The following is a 23,857-nucleotide window of genomic DNA, read 5'->3' as shown; positions in this document are numbered from 1 at the left end:
TGTTGACCCTCAAGAATGCCTTGAGTTGATTTCTAAGGCAACCAGGAGGAGTCACAAGCTTTTGTGTGTGTCATCACTATCCTGGCTGGAGACTACTGTGAGGGGGTGTGTGAAGACACAGTTGTTGGCAGTGAATGGACTTCACTCTGTGAGCTATAGCCAGAATCTAGAAGGGTCTGTGTTTTGCAGACTCAGGCACTCTTTTCAGTGCCATCAGAGAGAGCGTCTTAAGGCAGTAAGGGCATCTTTCTTTCTTTTTCATTTTTTTTTTTTTTGGCATATTGTATATTCTTCCCATTAAGATGGAACCTGAAGAAACCCTTGGAGTAGATCCTGCGTGTGTACTTGAGAGGTGCTGGAGGATGCAGCAGCATGCCAATGGTCTTATCATTTCTTGAGCTGGTGTTTCACTCAGATTAATGCTGCTATGGAGCTTTTGAGCTTTAATATAGTTTAATATATTTTTAGTCAATTTATGCTCATAATTGGTCATTAAAAGATAGGGAAGCAGAAAATATTTCAGTGTTGAAACACAAACCATAGAGATTGCATCTTTCAAGGAATGTACCTATTTCCTCTAAGTTGTTTTCTTTCTAAGCTCAGCAGCGTTTGTAATATTTCTTCATTATCCTTTTAATGTCTGTGAGAGTAGAAGTGACAATTGTTCTTCAATTCAATATTGATAATTTGTCTTCTCTTTTTTCCTATGGTCACTGCCTGAGCCAGGCACTGTGTGAAGTGCTAAAAGGCAATATTATATATAATCTCACATGAAGCCTCTTTCAAAGAAAAATGTGTAATTCTGAGTGTGAGCCTCCCTTTTAAAGTAATAAGCATAGCTTATTACTATAAACTATAACTTACATTTAAAAAACACACGGACTTAAAAGTAGTTTTAATTTATTATGTTGTAAATTGTTTCTCTTTCTTCATAAGAAACTATACTATACCCTTGATTTTACACAAGTGACAGATGGCTTATGTTTTTTATAATAAAACAATTCTGCTAACAAGAATTTTATTATATTCCTAAATTTTAATTCTTCATAAAAAAACTATGAAAAATGTTTAACTAGTTTGAGAAGCCCTGACTCATGAGGGAGATGATTATGGTTCCTGAATGGATAGTATTAGCAATTTCTAATGTAAACTGAACTTGAAATGGACTTCACTGTATAATCAGAGTATACTCAAGCTTTTGGGATGACTATATTTGTATGAGTCTATTTCTGGGCTCTCAATTCTGTTCCACTGACTCATTTATTTATTTTTTTTTACCAATACTTGCTTAATACAGTTCTTATAGTACATTTTGAAGTCAAGTAGTGTCAGTTTTCCAATTCTGTTTTCCTTCAGTATTATCTTGGTTATTTGGGCTTTGTGGCTTTCCATATAAACTTCAAATCAGTTTGTAAATATCCATATAAAATAATTCCTGTGATTTTGACTAGGATTTCATGAAATTTAAAGATAACTTGGAAATAACTAATATCTCAACAATATTCATGTTCCTTCAGTGAATATGGATTATAATTTAGATCTCCTTTGATTTCTTCCATTTGAGGTTTATAGTTCTCATATGGTAAATCTTGTACATGTTTTGTCAGATTTATTGGTATTGTGTTTTTAATTTTAAATTCTACTTGTTCATTTGTTATATATGAAAGTAATAACACTTTTCATATATTAATATTATAATCTATAATCTTGTCATAATTGGGTTTTTTTTGATAATTATTATTACTTTGGATTCTCCATTGTCATTATCATCTGTGAACAAAGATAGTTTCTTTCTTCCCAATCTATATAACTTTCATGTCATTTTCTTATTATGTTTGAACTTCCAATATGACGTTGAACAGGAACGGTATGAAGAGACATATTTACCTTATTTCTTAGGGAGAAAACACTTAGTTTCTCAATATTAAGTTTTATGTTAGCTACAGATATTTTTTCTGTGTTTTTTATCAAGTTGAGGAAGTAACCTTTTGTTCCTGGTTTGTTGAGAATTTTAATCACACATGAATGTTGATTCTGCCAAATGTTTTTTCTGTAACTATTGATATGATCATCTAATTTTTCTTTTTTACCCCGATGATACAATAGATTAATTGCTTTTCTAATGTTGAGTTAGCCTTGCATACCTGAAATACTGCCTGGTGATGGTGTGTAAATCTTTCTTATACATTCTTAGATTTTGATTTGCTAGTATGTTGTTGAAATTGTTTGCATCTATGTTCATGAGATATATTAGTGTGTACTGGGTATAAACTCAGGGGCACTTGACCACTGAGCCACATTCCCAGCCCTATTTTGTATTTTATTTAGAGACAGGGTCTCACTGAGTTGCTTAGTGCCTCACTTTTTTGCTGAGGCTGGCTTTGAACTTGTAATTTTCCTGTCTCAGCTTCCCTAGCTGTTGGGATTACAGATGTGCACCACCACACTTGGCTAATTTTCCTTATTTGCAATGTCCTTGGTTTTGATATTAGAGTAATGTTGGCCTCATAGAATGAGTTAGTGTTTCATCTGCTTATATTTCTGGAAAGGCCCATAGAGAAGGTATAATTTCTTCCTTAAATATTTAGAATTTAGTAGCGAACCCATTTGGGCCTGGTGCTTATTCTCTAAGGTTTATTATTTATTGAATGAATTTCTTTGATATAGGCCTATTCAGATTATCTGTTTATTCTTGTATGAATTTTGGCAGATTATATCTTTCAGGGAATTAATTTATTTCCTCTGAGTTGTCTTTGTTGTGGGCACAATATTCCATTGTTGTCCTTTTAATGTCTGTGGGACCAGTCGGAATGATGATATGTGTGTGTGTGTGTGCGCGTGTGTGGTGCTGGGGACTGAACTCAGCCCTTCCTCTTTACTTCTGATATTGGTAATTTGCCTTCTTTTTTCTCCCTACCTATCTTTTCTACTTCTTTTTTTAGTACTGGGGTTAGAACCCAGGGCCCCACATATGCTAGGTAAACACTCTACCACTAGACTGTATCTCCAGCCCTCCTCTTTTTTCCTTTTTTGGTACTAGGGATTTAACCCAGGGCATGGATATGAACTCTGGATCCTCCTGCCTCAGGCACACTAGTTTTTGGGATTATAGGTGTGTGTATTGATCTTTTCAAAGAACCAGCTTTTGGTTTCATTGATTTTCCTCTCCATTTCCTGTATTTCAACTGATTGATTTCTGCTCTTTCATTATTTTCTTCTTGTCTTGAATTTGTTATATTTTACAATTTGCTGATTTTATATTTCCTTTTGTAATATATTTACTTAATGCTATAAATTTCCGTCTAAGTACTGCTTTTGCTGCATCCCACAAAATTTAAGTTGTAGTTTCATTCCAGTTAGTTCAATATATTCCAAAATTTCTCTTTAGACTTCTTCTTTGATTCAGAAGTGTTTTATTTTAATCTCCAAGTAGTTTGGAATTTTCTAGCTGTTATTGATTTCTGATGCAATTTCATTGTGGTCTGGAAGCAGATCTTGTATAATTTATACTATTAAATTTAAGGTGTTTTATATGGTCCAAAATGTGGTCAATTTTGGTGAGTGTTCTGTGTGAACTTGGGAAGAATATGTGTTACTAGTATTGTTGGATTAATTCTATAGACACCAATTAGATCCATTTGATTAATGGTACTGTCTGATTCAACTATATCCTTATTGATTTTCATCCTGCTGGATCTGTCAGTTACTGATAGAGGATTCTTGAAGTCTTATTGCAATTCTTGGCATATATACGTAATGTATTTTGCTGTTTTGTTGATGCATTCACATTAAGGATTGTCATGTCTTTTGGAAAATTTACCTCTTTATTATTATATAATGCCCATCTTTATCCATGATCTGTCTGGCTGTGAAGTCTGTTTTTAAAATAGTCTTTTCAAGTTCCTTTTGATTAGCGTCAGCATGGTATATTTCTTCATCCTTTTCCTTTTCATCTGTTTAAATTGGGTTTCTTGTAAACAACATGTAGTGTTGGGTCTTTTTTTAAATCTACACTGACAATCTCTTTTTAATTATTTTGAACCAGAAAAATTAAAATTTAAAACAAATTATTTTGGGCTGGGGCTGTAGCTCAGTGGTAAAGTCCGTGCCTTGCATGTGTGAGGCACTGGGTTCGATTCTCAGCACCATGTAAAAATAAAGATATTGTGTATCCATCTACAACTAAGAAAAAAATTTGAAAAAAAATTTACTTTCTTTTATTCCATCTATAATGCTCTGCCTTTCTTTATGCAGATTCAAATATTTGATATATTATTTTCTTTCTTTCTGAAGATTTAACATTTCTTGCAGAGCAGGTCTACTGGCAACAAATTTCTTCCATTTTTGTTAAAATCTTTACTTTTCTTTCACTTTTGAAAGATAATTCTCTGTATAAAGAATTCTTGTTTTTTTTCCTTTCAACATTTTAAATATTTTACTCTACTCTCTTCATGCTTACTGAAGTCCGATTTAATTCTTGCTCCTCTATACAATTTTTTTTTTCCTTCTAGCTTCCAAGATTTTCTGTATGTAGGTCTAAACCTAGTATTTGTTGATGTTGTTTCCTCTTCAGTTTTTAATTTTTATTACTGGCTACATTTTAGGTGTTCAATAGCCACGTGTGGCTAGGATCTTCCGAACTGGAGAACCAGGTCTTGACAATAGAGAAAAGGGGTCCAGTCTAGACCTCTTGCAGTGAGTGGCCCACAGATGAAAGCATCTGTTAGGCACACTCTCAGGCACTAGTAATGGCAGAGTCCTATCTATTCCCTGCTTCTGTTCATGCCACTCTCCCCTTACTAAGTGCTTCCCTTCTGTGCCTTCAGGTTACCTCTGTCTCTTACCCTTATTTCTCTGGTTTAACTTAGGTCCCATCTACTTAAACATCTTCTTTGGAAGGAAAGGATAATGTTTTACTTCTCCCCTTTAATTTAGCAAACATGAACTGGGGCTGCTATCACGTTGCAAAGATCCTTCACATCACCAGGACAGTACTGAGCTGCATTCTTGTACTTTGCAGACTATATATCACATCTGGTAATTTAAAAAAAATGTTACTAAGACCGTATATAGTGCTTTTAGCATTTTATTATTGTTATATAAGAAAATTAAAAACTAAGACAACTTGCTATCATGTCATAAATAAAAAGATATTGGGCTGGGGATGTGGCTCAAGTGGTAATACGCTCGCCAGGCTGTGTGAGGAGCTGGGTTCGATCCTCAGCACCACATAAAAATAAAATAAAGATGTTGTATCCACCAAAAACTGAAAAATATTAGAAAATTCTCTTCTCTCTCTTAAAAAAAATAAAATAAAAAGACATTGTAATAGTGCTTCCCTTTCTCCTTGAAAAGGAAGAAACCGATGCTTTGCCTCTTTTTTCCCCTCATTTGGGTCTGGAAGATGAAACTGTCTCTGACCTTTAACAAAATACATTCTGTATGTAGGTCTAAACCTAGTATTTATTGATGATGTTTCCTCTTCAGTTTTTAATTTTTATTACTGTTTCTTCCTCCTTTCATATGGCCTTTACTAGTTAGGTGACCTTTGGCAAATTATTCAGCCTCTCTGGTTTATGTTTACTGTCTTATAAAATTTCTGTAAGGATTAGGTAAATTAACACACATATCTATTGTTCAAGGCTGGCATGCTCTGGAGTACACTGGCTGAAGATGGTTTTGGCATAAGGTTGAGATTTTGATGGGATAGAAGTGAAGTGAGACAGGAATACTGTAATGTTCCTTATTTGAATAAGTGTCCCATATTCAAGATCCCTGGTGGAGGCCAGAAGCTGTAATGACTAAACCTTATAAATTACTGTTTTCCATATATATATATAGATATATCTATATATATAGATATATCTATGATTTCATTTAATTTATAAATTAGAGTATAGAGGATTAACCATAATAACTAAAAATAGGATAATTATAATACACTAAAAAGTTATGTTTCAAAATATTTTATTATACTGTAGATCTTAGAACCTCAACTTAAATTTTTTTTCTTTCTTATTAAGTCAAGAACTTAAGTATTTTATGGCTTATTTTTGGCATGTCCAAATTATCAGTATCACTATTATTTCACTTTGGGGCCATCACTAAGTAAGATAAGTGTTATTTGAACATAAGCTTTGCAATACCTTGACAGTCAATCTGATAATTGAGACAGCTACCAAGTGGCTAACAGATAGGCAGTATATACAGTATGGATCTGTTGGACAATGGGATGACTCAGGTAGTACAGAGTGGGACAAGAGGAGATTTCATCATGCTACTCAGAACAGTGTGCAATTTAAAACTTAGGAATTATATTGGAATTTTACATTCATTATTTTTGGACTGTGGTTGAACATGAGTAACTGAAATCAAGAAAAAAGAAACCAAAGATTAGGTAGGGACTGCTATATAAGAACAAAAAGCCTCCTAGCCTCTAACTTCTGCCCGAGCATTGCATTCTGCTGTTTCACTCTACAGGCTCTTGCTGTCACTCAAAAGGAGAACCTGTCCACAAAAAGACTGGCAATCAATCAAACCTGCTATAAAGAACAAAATGGAGAGCTGGACACAGTAGTGCATTCCTGTAATCCCTGTAAAGTCCAATTCTAGAACTATTGGACTTTAACCTAATCCTAAGAATCCCAAATTCTTCTTGCAATCTAGTATACCACGGTCTTCTAGACAGGTCAGCTAAATAAGCTATCTGGCCCACAATCTAAAAACGTTATTTTTTTATCGTTTAGGTACTAATTAACTCCCTAACCTCCTCCACTATTATATTTATTCTCAGGAACTATAATTGCCCTGCTTAGTTCCTATTGACTTCTCATCTGAATAAGACTAGAAATAAGTCCGAGAGAGAGAGAGAGAGAGAGAGAGAGAGAGAGAGAGAGAGAGAGAGAGAGAGAGAGAGTGTGTGTGTGTGTGTGTGTGTGTGTGTGTGTGTGAGAGAGAGCGCGCGCGCGAGCGCATACACAAATACATAACACACTTTTTTCTTTTTTGTAATGGGATTGAACCTAGGGGTGCTAAACCACTGAGCCACATCCCCAGTCCTTTTTATTTTCTGAGACAGGATCTCACTAAGTTGTTTAGGGCCTCGCTAAATAGCTGAGGCTGCCCTTGAATTGCCATCCTCCTGCCTCAGCCTCCTGAGTCCCTGGAACTACAGGAGTGCACTCCCGTGCACTGCGGGAATAAGCACACCGGCTCTTATTCCCATCCTAATTAATAATGAAAATCCACGATCCACAGAAGCTGCCTCCTCGCATTTTTCTCAGCCAAGCAACTGCATCAACAAGCCTAACAGCACTCTAATTACTAATCTCCTAGACTCAGGACGACGGACCCTGGCTACCAGGTCAGCCGACTTGCAGCCTCCAGCGAACCGAGCTGGCTGTTTACACGCCACACAACCTAGACTGATGGCTTCTCTTCAAAGGCCATAGGGGCCAAGGACTCGGCTGACAGCGGCTTCCTCCTGCAGCCCAGCCTTCCGCCGGCCGGGCTCTCACCGATGGCAGAACGCCCGTTTCTGTACCTGCACCGGGAGCACCGTGGCCAGCGGGCTTCCGCGCGGTGGAAGGGCGGCCTGGGAGGGAGCTTTCGCCTGAGCTCCGCACAGAGCGGCGGGTGAGCGAGGCCCGGAGCCCCGCTTTCCGCGCTGCGAGCGGGCTCTCGGCGCGGGCCCCTGCGTGGCCCCCGCCCCCCGCCGCGCCCCGGCCGCCGCGCTCCCCGCCGCGGGCCCCGCGCCCTCCGAGCCCGGCCCCGGGCGCCGAGAGGCGTGGCCGCCCGCAGCACGGGCGGCGGCCATGGCCTCGGTGGTGGAGTACAAGGGGCTCAAGGCCGGCTACCACTGCGGCTACTGCGACTCCGAGGAGGGCAAGGCGTCCTGCGGTGAGTGCCTCGTCCATCCGGCCGCCTCGCGCCCAACGCTCGCCGGCCTCCGCCGCGCTCCGGCGGCCCCTGGCGGGGGGAGCGGCTCCGGCTCCCCGCTGCCGCTCGCCTCTTCCCAGCCGTTTCCACTCGCGCTCCATCTCTCCGCTTCACCCTCACGAACGACCGCGGCGCCTCACGGAGAAGGAACGGAAATAGCGGAAAGCTGCCCTCTGTCAAGATGGCGCGGGCGGCGTCAGCCCCCCAGGCGCCCGGCCGCGTCGGGCCTGCGGGTGCCCAAGTGGCTTCGCGCGAGCCTCGGAGGCTCCTGGGCGGCGCGCTGCATTGTGGGGTGGCGGCGACGGCGGCGGCGTTGGGCCGGGCAGCGCAGTGCTTGCGGGGCCGAGGCCATGGCTTCCTGGAACGCGCTGTCGCCTAGCATCGTAGAGTATTTCGAGGGCGAGGACTTCTATCGCTGCGGCTATTGCAAGAACGAGTCGGGCAGTCGCTCCAATGGTGAGCGAGGCGGAAGCGGGAGGCCGACCGCCGCGGCCCGGGGTTCTGGCGGACCTGTCTGGGGGACGCGGGGCGGCCGGGCCCCTGACCAGCTCCTGGCGGGCCTTGGGCCGCGGCCTCCCGGGGCTGTGGCTGTCAGTTACGTCTGACGCCGTCAGCCTCGGCCGCGAAGCTGCTCGGTGCGCGTCCCGGGAAACCCCAGGCTGCCCCTGCCCGCCAGACGGGCGGGGACGGGCTCGCCCTCGCCTAGCCCGGACGCCCGTCTGCGGGGCCGGGCGCGCTGAGCTGCAGCTGGGACCCGCTCCCCGGAGCGTGCAAACGGGGTGCGGGGCAGGCAGGGGCCTGGTGCGGCGCGCCGCGCGGCAGGTGTGTGCAGTCCCGTGCAGCCTCCCTGGTGGCGCCTGGGTGCGACGCCTGGGGCCCGTGGCTGCGGCCAGGACGGCGGGGGCGTTCGTCTGGGTGTTTGACACTTTGCCCGGGACGCGTGCTGTGTCATTCCTCCACCCACCCCGGCGAGGACACCCAAGTCAGCCCGCTGTCTTGTCCTTCTTCGTGACTCAGGTCTCTCGGGGAAGGCACCAACCATCCTGTTTATTTTCTGCCGTGTCGGGCAGACGCCATGATCCAGGGAATAACTGAGCACTGAAGAAACGGGACAGCATTTAAACGGAGGGTTAAAGGGAGAAAACAGGATGCCAAAGGCATATGTGACACGACAGCTCTGAGAGGAGCAGCACCGCAAATAGTGGCAGTGATTGCCTTCGAGTGGTAGAGGTTCCATCCTTCTCTTTCTTGAGGTTTTTGTATTGTGACTCTAATATCTATATCATCAGTAAGTTATATTAAACATACCTAAAATTAATATTTTGCTAGGGCCTTAGTTATTTTCCAGTAATTTTAGTAAGAGAAAATTGGCCAAGATAAATGTCTATTTCAAGTTTTGTGGAAGAAACCTGCCTTCAACCTTTTCATCTAGAGACATCAGTATACATTTCTATCATTTCAATTTTAGTTTACCCATTACTGTAGGGCACATATTTGTTGTGTTGGTGGGCATGATTATTCCCATTTTACAGAGGATGGAAATAGAGGTTACAGAGAAACATTCTGGTATTAGTGAGGGCCTACTAGGTGTCCGGACATTTTTGCTGGGCTTGTGTACCTTGCATTTTCCTGCTTCACTTTGCTCTGTCAGGCCTATCTCTATCTTGACATATCTCTGGTACAATTTACTATTCACAAAAGGAAAAAGTCCACGTCTCTTTTTTTTGAGACAGGATCTCATTATGTTGCCCAGACTGGTCTGGATTTTGCAGTCCTCTTGCCTCAGCTGGTATTTCTGGCTCCACCATACCCTGCTCCCCATTTCTCTCTCTCTTTCCCTCCTTTTTTTCCTTTTTGGTACTGGGGATTGAGATTGAACCTAGAAGTGCTTTGTCACTGAACCACATCCCCAACTATTTTTAAAACTTTTATTTTGAGACAGGCCTAAATTTCTTATGGCCTTGTTGAGGCTGGCCTCAAATTTTCGATCCTCTTGCCTCAGCCTCCCAAGTTCCTGAGATTACTGGCATACACCACCATGCCCAGCTCTATTTCTCTTTTAACCTTAGTTCTAATATACCTTTAAATGTTAGTTACTTTTCCCCCATAGTTTAATTTGATAATCTCATAGTTCCTGTAATCATCTCTTGGTATCCTTAGCATTTGGGTTAGTTTTTCACTTAAGAGAGAATATTGCTACATGCTTTTGCCCTATTTTTAGTATTTAAGACTGTGCTGAGCTGTGTGTGTGTGTGTGTGTGTGTGTATAAAATATGTGTGTGTATAAATTAGAACTAATATGCACAATATTTTTTGCTGAATATTCTACAGAGACTAGTGTATTAAACCATTGGTGACATAATTAAAGTTTGGAGCTGTGTTCTAGTCTGATTGCAGTAAGGATCTAGATTTATGATGACATGGAGACCATTGACTAATCCTCAATTTGATGTCATTACTTTTATGTATTTTATTTAATTAAAATAAATACATCTTATTTTTAATTTGTGTTGCATATATGCCACACTAAGGAGTGTGAAGTATGCAGTATTTTTCTCCTGTGTGAGTGTTCTAGAATTTTAGCCTAAATGGCCATATTTTAAAAATTAACACTTTGAATTTTAACAGGAAGGAAGTTTAACCCTGCTGAATTTAACACATCTTATTTTTTTCAGGCATGTGGGCACATTCTCTGACAGTACAGGATTATCAAGACCTTATAGATCGAGGATGGCGAAGGTAAAGTTTTTTAATACAAAGATACTTTCTGCTGTTTTTCAGGTACTTCTTATAAAAAGTTTGCTTTTAGAATATTTTCTTGTTAGAAAGAGGTTTAATAAGGTGTTTGTTCTTTTATGTAGTTATTTTGTTATTTAAAAAAAATTAGGAAAATTTCAAGTAAACAGAGAAGTAGAGCCTCATGTATCTATCACTAAGCTTCAGAAGTTAGTAAAATTCTGCCAATCTTGTTTTATCCATTCTTATCGCTTCCCCTGTCTCCAGTCTCAAAACACTTCACAGCAAATTACGCCTAAATTATTATTACAGATAGCATATCCATATACTCCTAATAAATATGTATATTTAAGAGGGAAGGGATTTTTTTCCTTTTAACATACCTACATCCACCATGCGGCCAGCGCATTGGTTTCATTAATGAGGTTCTTGGCATAAAAGTTAGCTAGCAGAGATCGAAATAAACACACAGACTCAGTTACCTTTTTCTATGACCAGGTCTGAGACGGCTCCCCTCTCTGGTTCCTATGTCTAATCGCCCGGTAGGGCAGCAAGGATTACTCAGGGCTAGCAGGAGAGAGAGAGAGTGAGCACGCCAGGGAGTAGCCTTTTATTGGGGAACAAGAAATTCAGGGGAGAATTCCATCCAATGAAGGTTGAAGGCGGGGGGGCCGCACTCCAAGGTCAGGGTCAGTGATTGGGCCCCCGGGGTCAGTGGTCAGTCACACCCCCACCCGGATGGGTTCTCTCATCAGGAGAGGGCCGGGAAAGCTCCCACACAGCCAGAGCGCCTCAGACCCTAACCGGGAGTCGCCCAGTCACGTGTGAGAATGGCTCCCCACACCTACAATACCTTTATCACACTTTAAAATTAATAGTTCTTTCATTTTACCTTTCCCCAATCTAGATTTTCTAGATTGTCTCAAAATCTATTTTTTAAAAATTCCATTAAGGGTTACTCATTGCTTTTGTGGAGTAGTTGTTTTTAGAGATGATTTTTAAGTAACTTGTAGATAAAGTTTCTTATGTAAATATAAGCAACATTAAGTAGTCTAACTAATATTCTCCAAAGACATGGGATTAAACATATCAGTTAAAATGTTAATGACTTTAATTATGAAGTTCAAGAGGGAGGTTTAGGTCAGAAGTTGAGGATTTTTTTTTTTTTTTTTTTAAAAGAAGAAAGAGAGAGAGAAAAAGAATTTTTTTAATATTTATTTTTTAGTTCTCAGTGGACACAACATCTTTGTATGTGGTGCTGAGGATCGAACCTGGGCCGAATGCATGCCAGGGGAGCGTGCTACCGCTTGAGCCACATCCCCAGCCCCAGTTGAGGATTTTTTATGCCATGATAAGGAACCTTATTATTTTTTAAGGTAGAGGGGAACCATGAACAATTTTAAGAAACATACATGACCGAATTTGATTTGAATAAGAGCATTCAGATGGCAGAGAGGAGTTTAAGGAGGTGATCATGGAGGCAGGAAGAAAGTTCCAGAAATTATTACACTATCCAGATAGGAAATGACGAGGACTTGTGTGTTAGTGGCAGTGGAGATGGAGGGGAAGGGGCACATTTGAGCTCTAGAGAGCTTGTTGATAAGATACAGAGGTGAGTTAGAGGGGATAGTCTAAAAAGATCGACAGGTTTCTGGCTGAATGAGTGGTTCTGCCATTGGCTGGGGTCTGGGATGCCTGGAGAGAGTTTAGTTTGTGGTATTTTATGCTTGTGATCATCCATGCCGGGGTTCACAGTGGTGGCATCCATCAGTCCCACCTCATCACTGGCGGTTTTCTTTCATTGTCCTATGGTTTTGGGGTATTGGTGGTAGGCAAAGGCATCGAAGGGATGGCAGGTGCTGGTGAGAAGGTAATTGAGGCAGTTCACCTTGCTGTAAATATGTAAAGGTTTGAGAAGGAGAAGGCTGGCTTCTGGTGCTTGGTATACCTACTTGCAAGATGATTTTGGTTTTGAAGAGCAGTTAAACCTAAATACGTTTTTATACTAATCACTAAAGTTTTACCCTTAATTTAGTGTTCTTGTACTAACCTGTTTTGGCCCATGTGAACAGTGTAAGGAATTAACAAACTTTTTATAATTTTAGAAGCGGGAAGTATGTGTATAAACCTGTCATGAATCAGACATGCTGTCCTCAGTATACAATAAGGTAAGGGGATCTATCATGGGAAGACTATGTGCTATTTTAAAGCAGAATCTTATGCTTTTTTATTATGAGTTTAGGTAGACATTATAAGGAAAAACAAATGTCTTTTCGAATACTCATGCTGTATTATTTATATGTTAACCAATAACTTTTAATAATAGCTTAATTGATCCTTATATAAATAAGATGTAAGAAAATGTTTCATTGCTTTATTTTTAGCATTCTAATTAGTGGATGCTGTGAATATTGGTAAATATTCAAAATGCTCTTAGATACCAAATTTTTATAGGACTTAGCAGAGGAATCTCCATATTCTATTGTTGCTCCGCTGTGTTTATAGTCAGTCAAACCACAGGATCCTGTAGTAGTAGGAGGGCATAACTCCACTCTGCCATATACAGAGCCTACTTTTCTTACGGGGAAGACTTAAACCAAAAAGTCTATTTCTTGATTTTTTTTCATAACCTTTTGGTCCCTTTTGGATCTTTTCCTATGTACCCTCCCACCTCATTGCAACACAGAAGAATTTTCTTTCCTTTTCAGATTATAAAGGCCTTTTTTTGCCAGGTGTGGTGGCACATGCTCCTAATCCCCCTTGGGAGGCTGAGGCAGGAGGATCACAATTCAGTCCTAGCCTCTGCAATTTAGTGAGAATCTTGTCTCAAAATGAAAAATAAAAGTCCTCCTCCCTGATCTTAGGACAAACAGATTCATTTCTTCTCATCATAGGCAGAGTTATCTGTCCTTGAGCACACACCCACCACAGGACCGAAGTAATTCAGATTTTGAGGATGGCACCAGAATATCTAAGAAATTTGAATCACTGCTGCAGTCCCGCTGCAGCAAAATAACCGGTGTGGGGGGGTGGTGACGGAAAAACTCCCGTACATTGATACAGCAGGAGTGGGAGCCCTTTATTGTAGGACAGGAGTGGTATTTATACATTCCACACAGCTTATCTAATTAACATAAACTCGATACAGCAGTCAACCAATAAGGAATCTTCACACTTAATGGCTCACTTTTGTTACTTCACAAACCACTCCCTCTGGCATTTTGCCAGGCGCCATCCAGACTTGTTTACAGACTCTAACATTTCTCTGGCAAAATGCCAGGCGCTATCCTGACTTGTTTACAGACTCTAACAAATGACCACTTGAAACCCCTGTTCCTCTTGATGGGCAGAATCACAGCCTCTGGGACAGGAGTCCCCTGTTTATCCTTTGCTAGAAAGCAGTAAAACTTCCTTTTCCCCTTTCATAAATAAATAAGTAAGTAAATAAAGGTCTGGGGATGTAACTTAGTGGTAGAGGTTCAATTCCTAGTACCAAAACAAACAAACTTTTCTTTTTGTAGAAAATATGAAACTGCTTTTGAGTATGTATTTGTCCTCAGTTTAAATGTGTAAATATGTTCTAGATTAAAAAAATCATAATTGTATCTCCCCATTTTTTTGTCTGGTCTTTGCACCTGCCTCCCTTAATTGCTATTAATTTGTTTTTGAGTTGTAGGCTATTTTGAGAATTTGGTGAAAGCCCAAACCCCTGTCTGTTTAAATAAAAGCCTTGAGGGCATATAGACACAGATATATCACCTTCATGTCTTAATTTTAGGATAATTATGGACTCCCAATGGTCCCCTGATTCCTAATGAAGAGTTTTCTCTAACCTAACTGGACATCAGATGGGCAGATGATGAAGAGAAAAGATTGGTGTGTGGTTTGCTGACATTGTCTCATTTATTCACATATAATAGAATACAGCATAGCTTTTGCCACCCTCTTTCAGCTTTCTTGGTTATGAGGAGATGACATCCTTCAAGGCAGAAGTCACTTTCTGGATTATGAACAAGATACCCTGAGGATTTTTATGATAAGAAGAGGTTGCTTTCAATTGTAAAGGAAAATTACCTAATTGTTACATGCAAAGCACTCTTTTAGGTGTATTGCCTTTATGAGAAGAGATTGAGTTAACTGCCAAATGTGATTTTTGAATTTCACCTGGAATCAAACATTTCCTGAACTGAATTGTTGCTCTTTACAGAATTTCTTTATATACCTTAATCTTATGGAGTCATTATTCATACTTCCTATTTAGACTGTTTTGTTCATTGTGAAGTTATAATGAGAACTTAAGGAAGGGAAATTAAATCTCACAACTTGTCTTTTTTTTTTTTTTTTTTTTTTTGGTATCAGGGATTGAACTCAGGGTCACTCAACCACTGAGCCACACCCTCAGCCCTCTTTTTTATTTTATTTAGAGACCGGGTCTCACTGAGTTTCTAAGTGCCTCGTTAAGTTGCTGAGGCTGGCTTTGAACTCACCATCCTCCTGCCTTATCCTCTCAAGCTGCTGAGATTATAGGCATGCGCCACTGTGCTCAACTACAGTTTGTCTTTTTGATAGGCAGAGGTTAGGGATTGCCTGCCTAGCACATGAATTTAAAATTTTGTAAGCATTATACATGCTCATAAAGTCCAGATGGTCCCATAAAGCTTATTTTGGACTAGCAGTCCCTGAAGCCCTCCTTTCCCTTTTTCTGTTTCTCTGTGGCCATCACTGTCAGCCCTTAGCTGATTCTTTTGGTTTTCACCTCCCTATCTTTTAAAGTAACATGCTTATTTAATTATAATACTGATATTTCCCCCCGGGCCCCGGTTTTTGCAGGGCTTCTCCCTATGAACGAGGATTTGGCTGTCTTTTACTGTTCCACTGCCACATTCAGGCTCCTTTTTCTTCTCACCCCCAGCCTCTCATTTTTGAAGTATGAAGATTTTGGATGGATGGTTCGAAGCATTATGAACATGTAGATGTGCTTCCCAGCTGAGCTGTGTGGGCTTCTGTGACTGTTCCCTTGCTTTCCCTGGAGTTACCGGTTTTGTTGTTTGCAGAGTCTTCAGTGTACCTGTTCCCAGGTGTTTTGAAACCCTCTCTGTGGTGTGCTTTTTCTCTTGATGTGTCTAGATGTGTTGCTACTGCCTGCGTCGTCGTCTTCCTGACACTCTCCTGCCCTTCATGCTTGCTGCAGCGCCGTCATCCTGGATCTCTCGTCATCATCATCTAGGGAATGCTCGTTGGCTCTGAGTTGAATCTCCATCTCATCTATTTGCCTTCTTTCTTTGATTATTCCCTTGTTTTAGGGAAGCTCATCTTCTAAAGCTTCCTGAGAAAAAGTACATGAGAAAAATTTTTTTGAGACTTTGCATGTCTGAAAATGTTTTAATTAACTCCTCAGAAGGGCTTTTTAGTTCTGCTGCGTATGGAAATGTAAGATGGGAGTAATTTTCCTCTGGAGTCTTCAAGGCTTTGCTCATTGTTGTGCTGTTGTTCAGAAGTCAGGTGGCATCTGATTCTCGTGCCTTTGTCTTTGGAAGATCTTTCATCCTTAGTGTTCTGATGTTACACAATTTGGCTGTGTGTGTGTTTTTGTCTATCGCACATGGCCTGGAGTGGGACCCTTCTGATCTGGGAAATCCTTTCATTCTTCAATTTGGGAAAATTTTCTTATATTATGTTGTTGATCTTCCTTTCTTTGTCTTTCTTTGAAGTGCCTTTATTCAGATATTGGACCTTTTGGATTGGTCCTCTGACTTTTTTGGGAGTGTACTGGGGATTGAACCAAGGGGCATTTGACCATTGGATCACATCCCCAGTCCTCTCTATTTTTTATTTTGTGATAGGGTCTCACTAAGCCTTTTTAAGTTGCTGAGGTTGGCCTCAAACTTTAGATCCTCTTGCCTTAGCCTCCCTAGTCTCTGGGATACTGGCACGCACCACCATGCCCTGCTTCTCTAATATTTTTCTTTTCACTTTTCCATCTATTTTTACTGAATTTTTTGGAAATTTCCTTAACTTTATTTTCCAAGTCTTTACCTTAATTTTTATTTCTCTTACCAGTCCTTCCTTCTGAGGGTCTTTTATTTTGGCCCAGTTTCTGTTTTGTGTTGGGGGGATGCCTGTTGCTCCATGGCTGTGGTAGCTAAAGAGAAATAGAGATTTCTGAGGAGTTTTTAAGGTTTTTCTGCTTAGTCTAAACTTCCTGGTTACTTTGTGCCACCTGTTAGGTACCTATCTACACAGTAGCGGATGTCCTGGAGGATCTGATGACTTCAGGGTTCCAGTGTTCCACTGGAAATTCTGCACCCCAGTGGGGCTTACTTTCTATGAGCCTCGGATTCGTTGATCTGGCTGGGCTCTTCTGTTGGGGAACATGTGGTTTGTCGTCAGGTCTGATCATACTTTGGAGAGAAAGAGTAACCCTCTGGTGTTCTGGGGCAGGGTTGGGAGCTCAGGATCAGGCTGTGGACCTCGTTTGAGCTTCTTGTTTTCAGTCAGTGTGCTGGCTGCAGCAGAGGCCCCTCCTCTGCCATCTCCTGAAAGCTACCTGTGTAGGGGGAAGTCAAGGGGGCAGAGGAGGGAGGGATCTGATGGCTGACTGCTTTGGAAATGGACTCTGAGGGAGCCCTTGAAAATCAGGGCTCGGCTTTCTTTGGTCACTGTCTGTCCTCACTGTACTTCTGCCTACCCTTCTGGCGTTTCTCCCCTTCTCTTTTTAAACTTTGGTTTATGTGTTTTCCTTTCTCTTTTTCCCTTCCTCCTTCCCCCCCTTTCTCCTCACTACAGCATTAATGAAATTTAGTGTGGAATTAGAGGCTCCTTAAGCCCCATCTTTAATCAGAATCCCATGTATAACATTGGCCTCGTCCTTGGTACTACCCAGACTGATTTTGTTTCTTCAGAGTTTTAGTTTTCTTTAAAAATATTCGTTTTGCTTTTGTAGGTGCCGACCTTTACAGTTCCAGCCATCAAAATCTCACAAGAAAGTTTTGAAAAAAATGTTGAAATTTCTGGCTAAAGGGGAGATTTCCAAAGGAAATTGTGGGGGTAAGATGAAACCGGGTCTAAAATCTATTTACTTTAGCATGATGAATCTTTTCAGCATTCCCACTTTGAAACACCTCCGGTTAGGTCAGGGAGTGGGGTTGCTGTAATCATGTACTATTGAGATGACAGGGACTACATTCTGCCATTCCAGTCACCCCCAGATCAAGGAAGGAGAGTTGAGCTTGGAAAGAAAATGGAGGGTCATTTTCAAAATGGTGTGACTTTCTGGAGTTTATTGAAATTTTCATTTTTTGAATGTTTTGACAACTTATCTTACTCAATTCCTATAATATGCTTATGAAGTCAGTGGAAAGTGAGCTGGGTGTATAGCTCAGTTGGTAGAATGTTTGCCTTGCATGCACAAAGCCCTGGGTTCAAACCCTAGCACCACATACACAAAAAACAAAAAAATGAAAAAGAAAGTGGCATTATGTCTAGAGAAGCAGATATTTAGATACAGCCTATACAAGACTGCACTGTGTCTTTGCTGAGTAAGGGTTAGGTTTTCATTATTATTATTATTACTACCACCAGGGATTGAACTCAGGGGCACTTGACCAGTGAGCCACATTCCAGCCCTATTTTGTATTTTATTTATAGAGACAGGGTCTCACTTAGTTGCTTAGCACCTCATCTTTCTTTGACTGGCTTTAAACTTGTGATTCTCCTGCCTCAGTTTCCTGAGCCATTGAGATTAAAGGTGTGTGCCACTGCACCTGGCAGGTTTTCTGTATTTGAATAAGGCTTTCCTTCAAGAAATTATGTTATCCAAAGTTCTTTTTTATTTATCTGATGAATTTTAAATTATGAGTGATTTTCCTAAGAGATGATTAGTAGCATTTAATTAACTTTGGATATAGATTCTTAACTTTTTCAGAGTTTTTAAATTTCTTCTTCTTCTTTTTTGGTATTAAACTCAGGGGCATTTGACCACTTGAGCCACATCCCCAGCCCTGTTTTGTAGTCTATTTTGAGACAGGGTCTCATTGAGTTGCTCAGTGCCTCACCATTGCTGAGGCTGGCTTTGAACTTGCGATCCTCCTGTTTCTGCTTCCAAGCTGCTGGTTTTTCTTTTTTAACCTTTACAAAAGGTTTCTTGTTGGCAGTGCCTACAGCAAGAGTGTAAGAATTGGGAATGCTGTCTATTCTCAGAGCTCTTTTTCACAATTGCCATAGGAAACACTTAATCCTGAGAACCTCCTAGCTTGCTAATTCATTCCACAAGTATGATTTCCATCCTTGCACCACCCATGTCACTGCCTTATGCCCTGGAGATAGAGACCTGCATGAAAGGTTAAGTTTTTACCAGGCACAGCCCTGGGTGGACCAGGATTCAGGACAGTGTGGAGCAGACTTGGTAGAGCTATGGGCACGGAAGAGGCCAGAGGCTTAATTTTATAGGTTCAGTGCTGATTGGAACATTGGAAACGTCAGAATTTTACTGGTACATACTCTTCAAGTTTAAATAGATTTTTGTTTGCTAGTTAATATGCAGGGTTTTTTTTTTTTTGAATCTGGGAATCATGTTCTGAGTTTCAAAAATTAACATGTAGATAAGCTTTGAGGATGCTGTCCCTTTGTAAATTGATGGTTGCATATCTTTTTACATAGTTTTTGTATTTGGCTCTTTATTTGTCTTGTTTCGAGCTTCTAAATTATTTATGTCTGGAACTTAATTCAAGGAATGATGCACTCATTAGGGTAAAAGCCTAAACAGCTCTGACAAAAAGACACCAAAACCCAGTGGCTACACAGTGCTGGGAGTCGGTTTCTTCCTTCACGTCCATTGTGTTCTGGGTAGAACTGGAGCTTTGCTCCCCCTTGGCCATTCTGGGACTCACTTCAACATTTGATTTCCCAGGTCACTCTGTTTTTTTTTTTTTTTTTTTTTTTTTTAACCCAGCCAGAGATGGGTTAAGATAGAAGTCCTAGGTCACAGTTTTCTTTTAAGTGAGACAAAATTAGGTCTTTTGTCGTTGGGAATTTGGTCACAACTTCAAGAGTGATGGGCAGTGCCTTCAGTCAGGGCACCATGGTTTCAAGGACAGCTCTCCTGCTTTGAAAGGAGGAGAATGGATTTGGTGGATACACAGTAGTTTCTCTATGCTGGAAATAGGGGCATTATAGTTCTGTGTTTATCTTGGCCATGTCAAATGACCCCAACCGATGGACTTTCTTTTCTTCTGGCTTTTAGATGAGCCCATGGATTCCACAGTGGAGGATGCTGTTGCAGGTGACTTTGCATTAATAAATAAATTGGATATAAAGTGTGATCTTAAAACTCTCAGTGATGACCTCAAAGAGAGCTTAGAGAATGAAGAGATGAAGAAAGAAAAAAACTCAAAGAAGGAAGGATCAAATGAATCAATTCATTCACAAGCTATAGAAGAGAAGTTGGGCTCTGGTGAACCATCACATTCAATTAAAGTTCATACTGTTCCTAAGCCAGGTAATGAACATTTGATATCAAGTCATATTAACTGCTTTTCTTTTTGCTTGAGTCACTGTGATGCTTGGCTTTCATGATATCTGTAACATAGAGCCCTGTTTTATACTGGAAGAGACTACCTATATTTAGATGAACAAATCATGTCTTTTTAAACCATTGTGCTTAAAATCCTGAAATAATACCCTTATTTTCTCCAAATACAGACATTTCAAGAATTCTATTTCATTACATTATAACCTTAGAGGCTTGAGAATTAGATTTTTGTTAATGAAAAGGTATGGTGAGGGCTGGGGTTCTGGCTCAGTTGGTAGAGCACTCGCCTCAACGTGCGAGGCCCTGGGTTCGATCCTCAGCACCGTGTAAAAACAAATAAATAAAGTAAAGGTATTGTGTCCATCTACAACTAAAAGAAAGAAAGAAAGAAAGAAAGAAAGAAAAGATATGGTGATAAAAAATAAACAGTTATTTTTAGAAAAATGAGATTATAGGTATTATGTCCAAAATGCAGATATTTTGAAATTCTTAAGTTTATCATTCAAATTTTTAATACAGTTATAATTCATTTTTATTTAAAAAGTCTATATTTTCATGCTTAATATTAATAAGGTAAGACTTTTTCCTATGTTCTCATTTATAAAAAAAGTTAGGTTTAAAAAATTCACACACTAAAAAAAAAAAATTCACACACTATTAAATGGGTTTTTTTACCTATATATGTATGACTTTTTCAAAATTATTTCATAAAATATGAAGTTGGATAGTTTTTGAATTAATTTCTATTCATTCAAAATGATGCCAGGAGTGATTCTTTTAGTATTAGAATTTTTTTTTTTTTGGTTCCAAATTATGTTATAGAAGTCAAAGTGCAGAGAACTTTCCATTGGCACTTTTAAAATATTTTTTACATAAGTCATTCATGGTATTTAAATTGATGTTAGTCTAAGATTTCATCCTAATTAATAAGAATAGTCCAATGAAATATTATGTTTAGAGAATTTCTTTCAACCCTAATTCTTTTGTGTGGTACAGGGTCAGCTCTTTTATTTATTTATTTATTTTGGTACCAGGGACTGAGCCACATCCCCAGCCCTGTTTTGTATTTTATTTAGAGACAGGATCTCACTGAGTTGCTTATTAGCACCTCACTTTTGCTGAGATTGGTTTTGAATTCATGATCGTCCTCCCTCAGCCTCCTGAGCCGCTGGGATTACAGATGTGTGCCACCATGCCTGGCTATTTATTTCTTCTTATAAATATTATTTATAGCTAGTTAAATTTCTAGAAAGCTTTTCATTACAGAGGATTTCAAATGCAGGCCAGTGTAGATAGAATAGTACAATGAACGTCATGTCCCCTGTCCTTGTTTGATATAGTTCTTTACTCATTACAGTCACTATGTTTTATCTCTGCCCAAATCTAGTTCCTCCTCCTAGTATCATACTGAAGCAAATTTTAGATACTATGCCATATTCTTTTTTTTTTTTTTTTTACTGTTTTTATTTTTTTTAAGAGAGAGTGAGAGAGACAGAGAGAGAGAGAGAGAGAGAGAGAGAGAGAGAGAGAGAGAATTTTTTAATATTTATTTTTTAGTTATCGGTGGACACAACATCTTTGTTTGTACGTGGTGCTGAGAATCGAACCTGGGCCGCACGCATGCCAGGCATGGGCGCACTACCACTTGAGCCACATCCCCAGCCCCCTATGCCATATTCTTTAGAATTCATCTCTAAAAGATAAAAACTTGAAAAAATATATTCACAATACCATTATTACACCTAAGTAAAATTTCATAATGCCATTGAATATTCAGTGTTCAATTCCAGTTTTTAAATATTGGTTTGTGTCAAGAGTCAGATGATTCCAACACAACTGGTTGATGCATTTAAAAAAATCTTTTTTTGAACTGTAGGTTTCTCTTCTGTTGTTCCCCTATGTTAACTTTCAGGTTATTACTTGTTGAAGAAAGTGAGTTGATTTTCGTGGGTTGTTTGTCCCACTCTTTGTAACTAACTGATCATATCTGCAAATGCAGTTTAACCGTTCTTTGGCCACCTATAAATTGATAGTTGGATCTAGAACTTTTAACCAAGTTCAGGGCTAAGTTTTCTTTTGTTCTTTTGAAGGGGGGAAGTTTTAATCATCTTAGGATATTATTTATTTGAGGCTTGTTAAGGTTACTCTATGGGTCATTGAATTTCCTTTCAGAAGATATAAATGTCTGGGTGCCTCTCTCTTTTTTTTTAAAAAAATATTTATTTAGTTGTAGATGAACGCGCACAGTATCTTTATTTATTTTCATGTGGTGCTGAGAATCGATTGCAGTGCCTTACACGTGTAAGGCCAGCACTCTACCACTGAGCTACAGCCCCATGGATGCCTCTCTTTTCTTAATGTTAATAGTCATAGCTGCTCAGTACCTAAATCTGTTTATTAATTATATATTCTAATTCCGTCATTCATTTATTCATCCACTGCCATCAGTGCTATCAGGAATTGCCTCTAGAAATGTGGGTTAAACAAGCAGAAGATATTTGATTGGATATGTTCTTTCTACTTACAAAGGCAGAGAAATGGATGGTATTTTAAGAGATTTTTCAATAGTAAGAACTGCCTTGAAAAGTTTCAGGGACACTTTCCTTTTTTGGCAATTCTTGCTTTTGAGGTAGAATTGCAAGTTGAACCTAGAGCCTCTTCCCTAGAACTAACTTAACTGTTAGAACTCTTGGAACTGTGTAGAATTTTTGAGATTCTTGAAAAAACATTTTTAGAGCCAAGTGTGATTGGTCTAATATTTTGAAACTCTTTTTAGGCAAAGGGGCTGATTTGAGTAAGCCTCCATGTCGAAAAGCAAAGGAAATCCGGAAAGAAAGAAAAAGGTTAAAACTCATGCAGCAAAATCCAGCTGGAGAACATGAGGGTTTCCAGGCTCAAGGTCAGCCACCATCTTTGTTCCCACCAAAGGCTAAATCCAACCAGCCCAAATCACTTGAAGATTTAATTTTTGAATCTTTGCCAGAGAATGCGTCACACAAGTTAGAGGTATTTTGGAGGTTTTTTAATTTGTTGATGTTTGTTTGTTTTTGGGTACTTTATTTTCTTTGAACTTATTTGCCTATATTTTGATATTTTAAATTACGAGAAATGAAGGAGAATTGGGGTTTACTAAGTTAGCTACTATTTGAGAGAAATATCCACTTCTTCAAAAAAGAATTTTTGAAAATATTTGAGGCAACTAGCTACTAAAATTCTGAAAATTATTCCAGTTTTAGCATGTTGTTATGGTTTTTGTATCCTTTGAAATTAAGTAGTTAAAAAAAAAGAAAAATACTCTTTAGAATTTCGTTTTAGAAATTTAGATAGCAAAAGGTAGTTTAGATAGTAAGAGACTAGATCATACTAGGAAAATCACTGTTTTACCTGTTAGAGTATTCTGATCTGATGAAGACATCAATCAGTGTCATATATGCAAGCCAGCAGTTAGGAATCAACCAAGCAGTATTAAGTTATACTGAAAAATTCCTTCCTCGTAAGTAGTCCCAATCAATTTAGGCATGATATGAATGTTTTAGAGCTAAAATTCTCTTTTTTTCCAAATTGACTTACATTTCTAGATTAATTTCAGATTTCTTAGTATTAATTTCACTTATATAAAATTCTCAACTGGGCACAGTGGCATGTGCCTGTAAT

General features: G+C 39.6%; 1 protein-coding gene across 8 annotated transcripts in view; it reads left to right on the top strand.

Moving 5' to 3' along the window:
- The first annotated feature begins 7,793 nt into the window (after positions 1-7,793).
- Positions 7,794-23,857, top strand: part of Ate1 (arginyltransferase 1) — a 144,496-nt gene continuing 128,432 nt past the window's right edge. For 3 of the 8 annotated variants that reach the window (XM_077105282.1, XM_077105281.1, XM_077105278.1), the window contains exons 1-6: positions 7,794-7,899; positions 10,614-10,677; positions 12,780-12,842; positions 17,618-17,721; positions 19,916-20,170; positions 22,980-23,209. In XM_077105282.1, the coding sequence (XP_076961397.1) occupies positions 7,815-7,899; positions 10,614-10,677; positions 12,780-12,842; positions 17,618-17,721; positions 19,916-20,170; positions 22,980-23,209 (801 nt within the window). In that variant the 5' untranslated portion in view covers positions 7,794-7,814. The other 5 variants (XM_077105285.1, XM_077105284.1, XM_077105277.1 and 2 more) reach the window with 5 other exon arrangements.

Source organism: Callospermophilus lateralis, chromosome 15 (genome assembly GCF_048772815.1).
Source record: "Callospermophilus lateralis isolate mCalLat2 chromosome 15, mCalLat2.hap1, whole genome shotgun sequence".
NCBI classification, from domain to species: Eukaryota; Metazoa; Chordata; class Mammalia; order Rodentia; family Sciuridae; genus Callospermophilus; species Callospermophilus lateralis.
The sequence above is the reverse complement of the archived record's forward strand: the minus strand, read 5'-3'. Positions and strand labels throughout refer to the sequence as shown.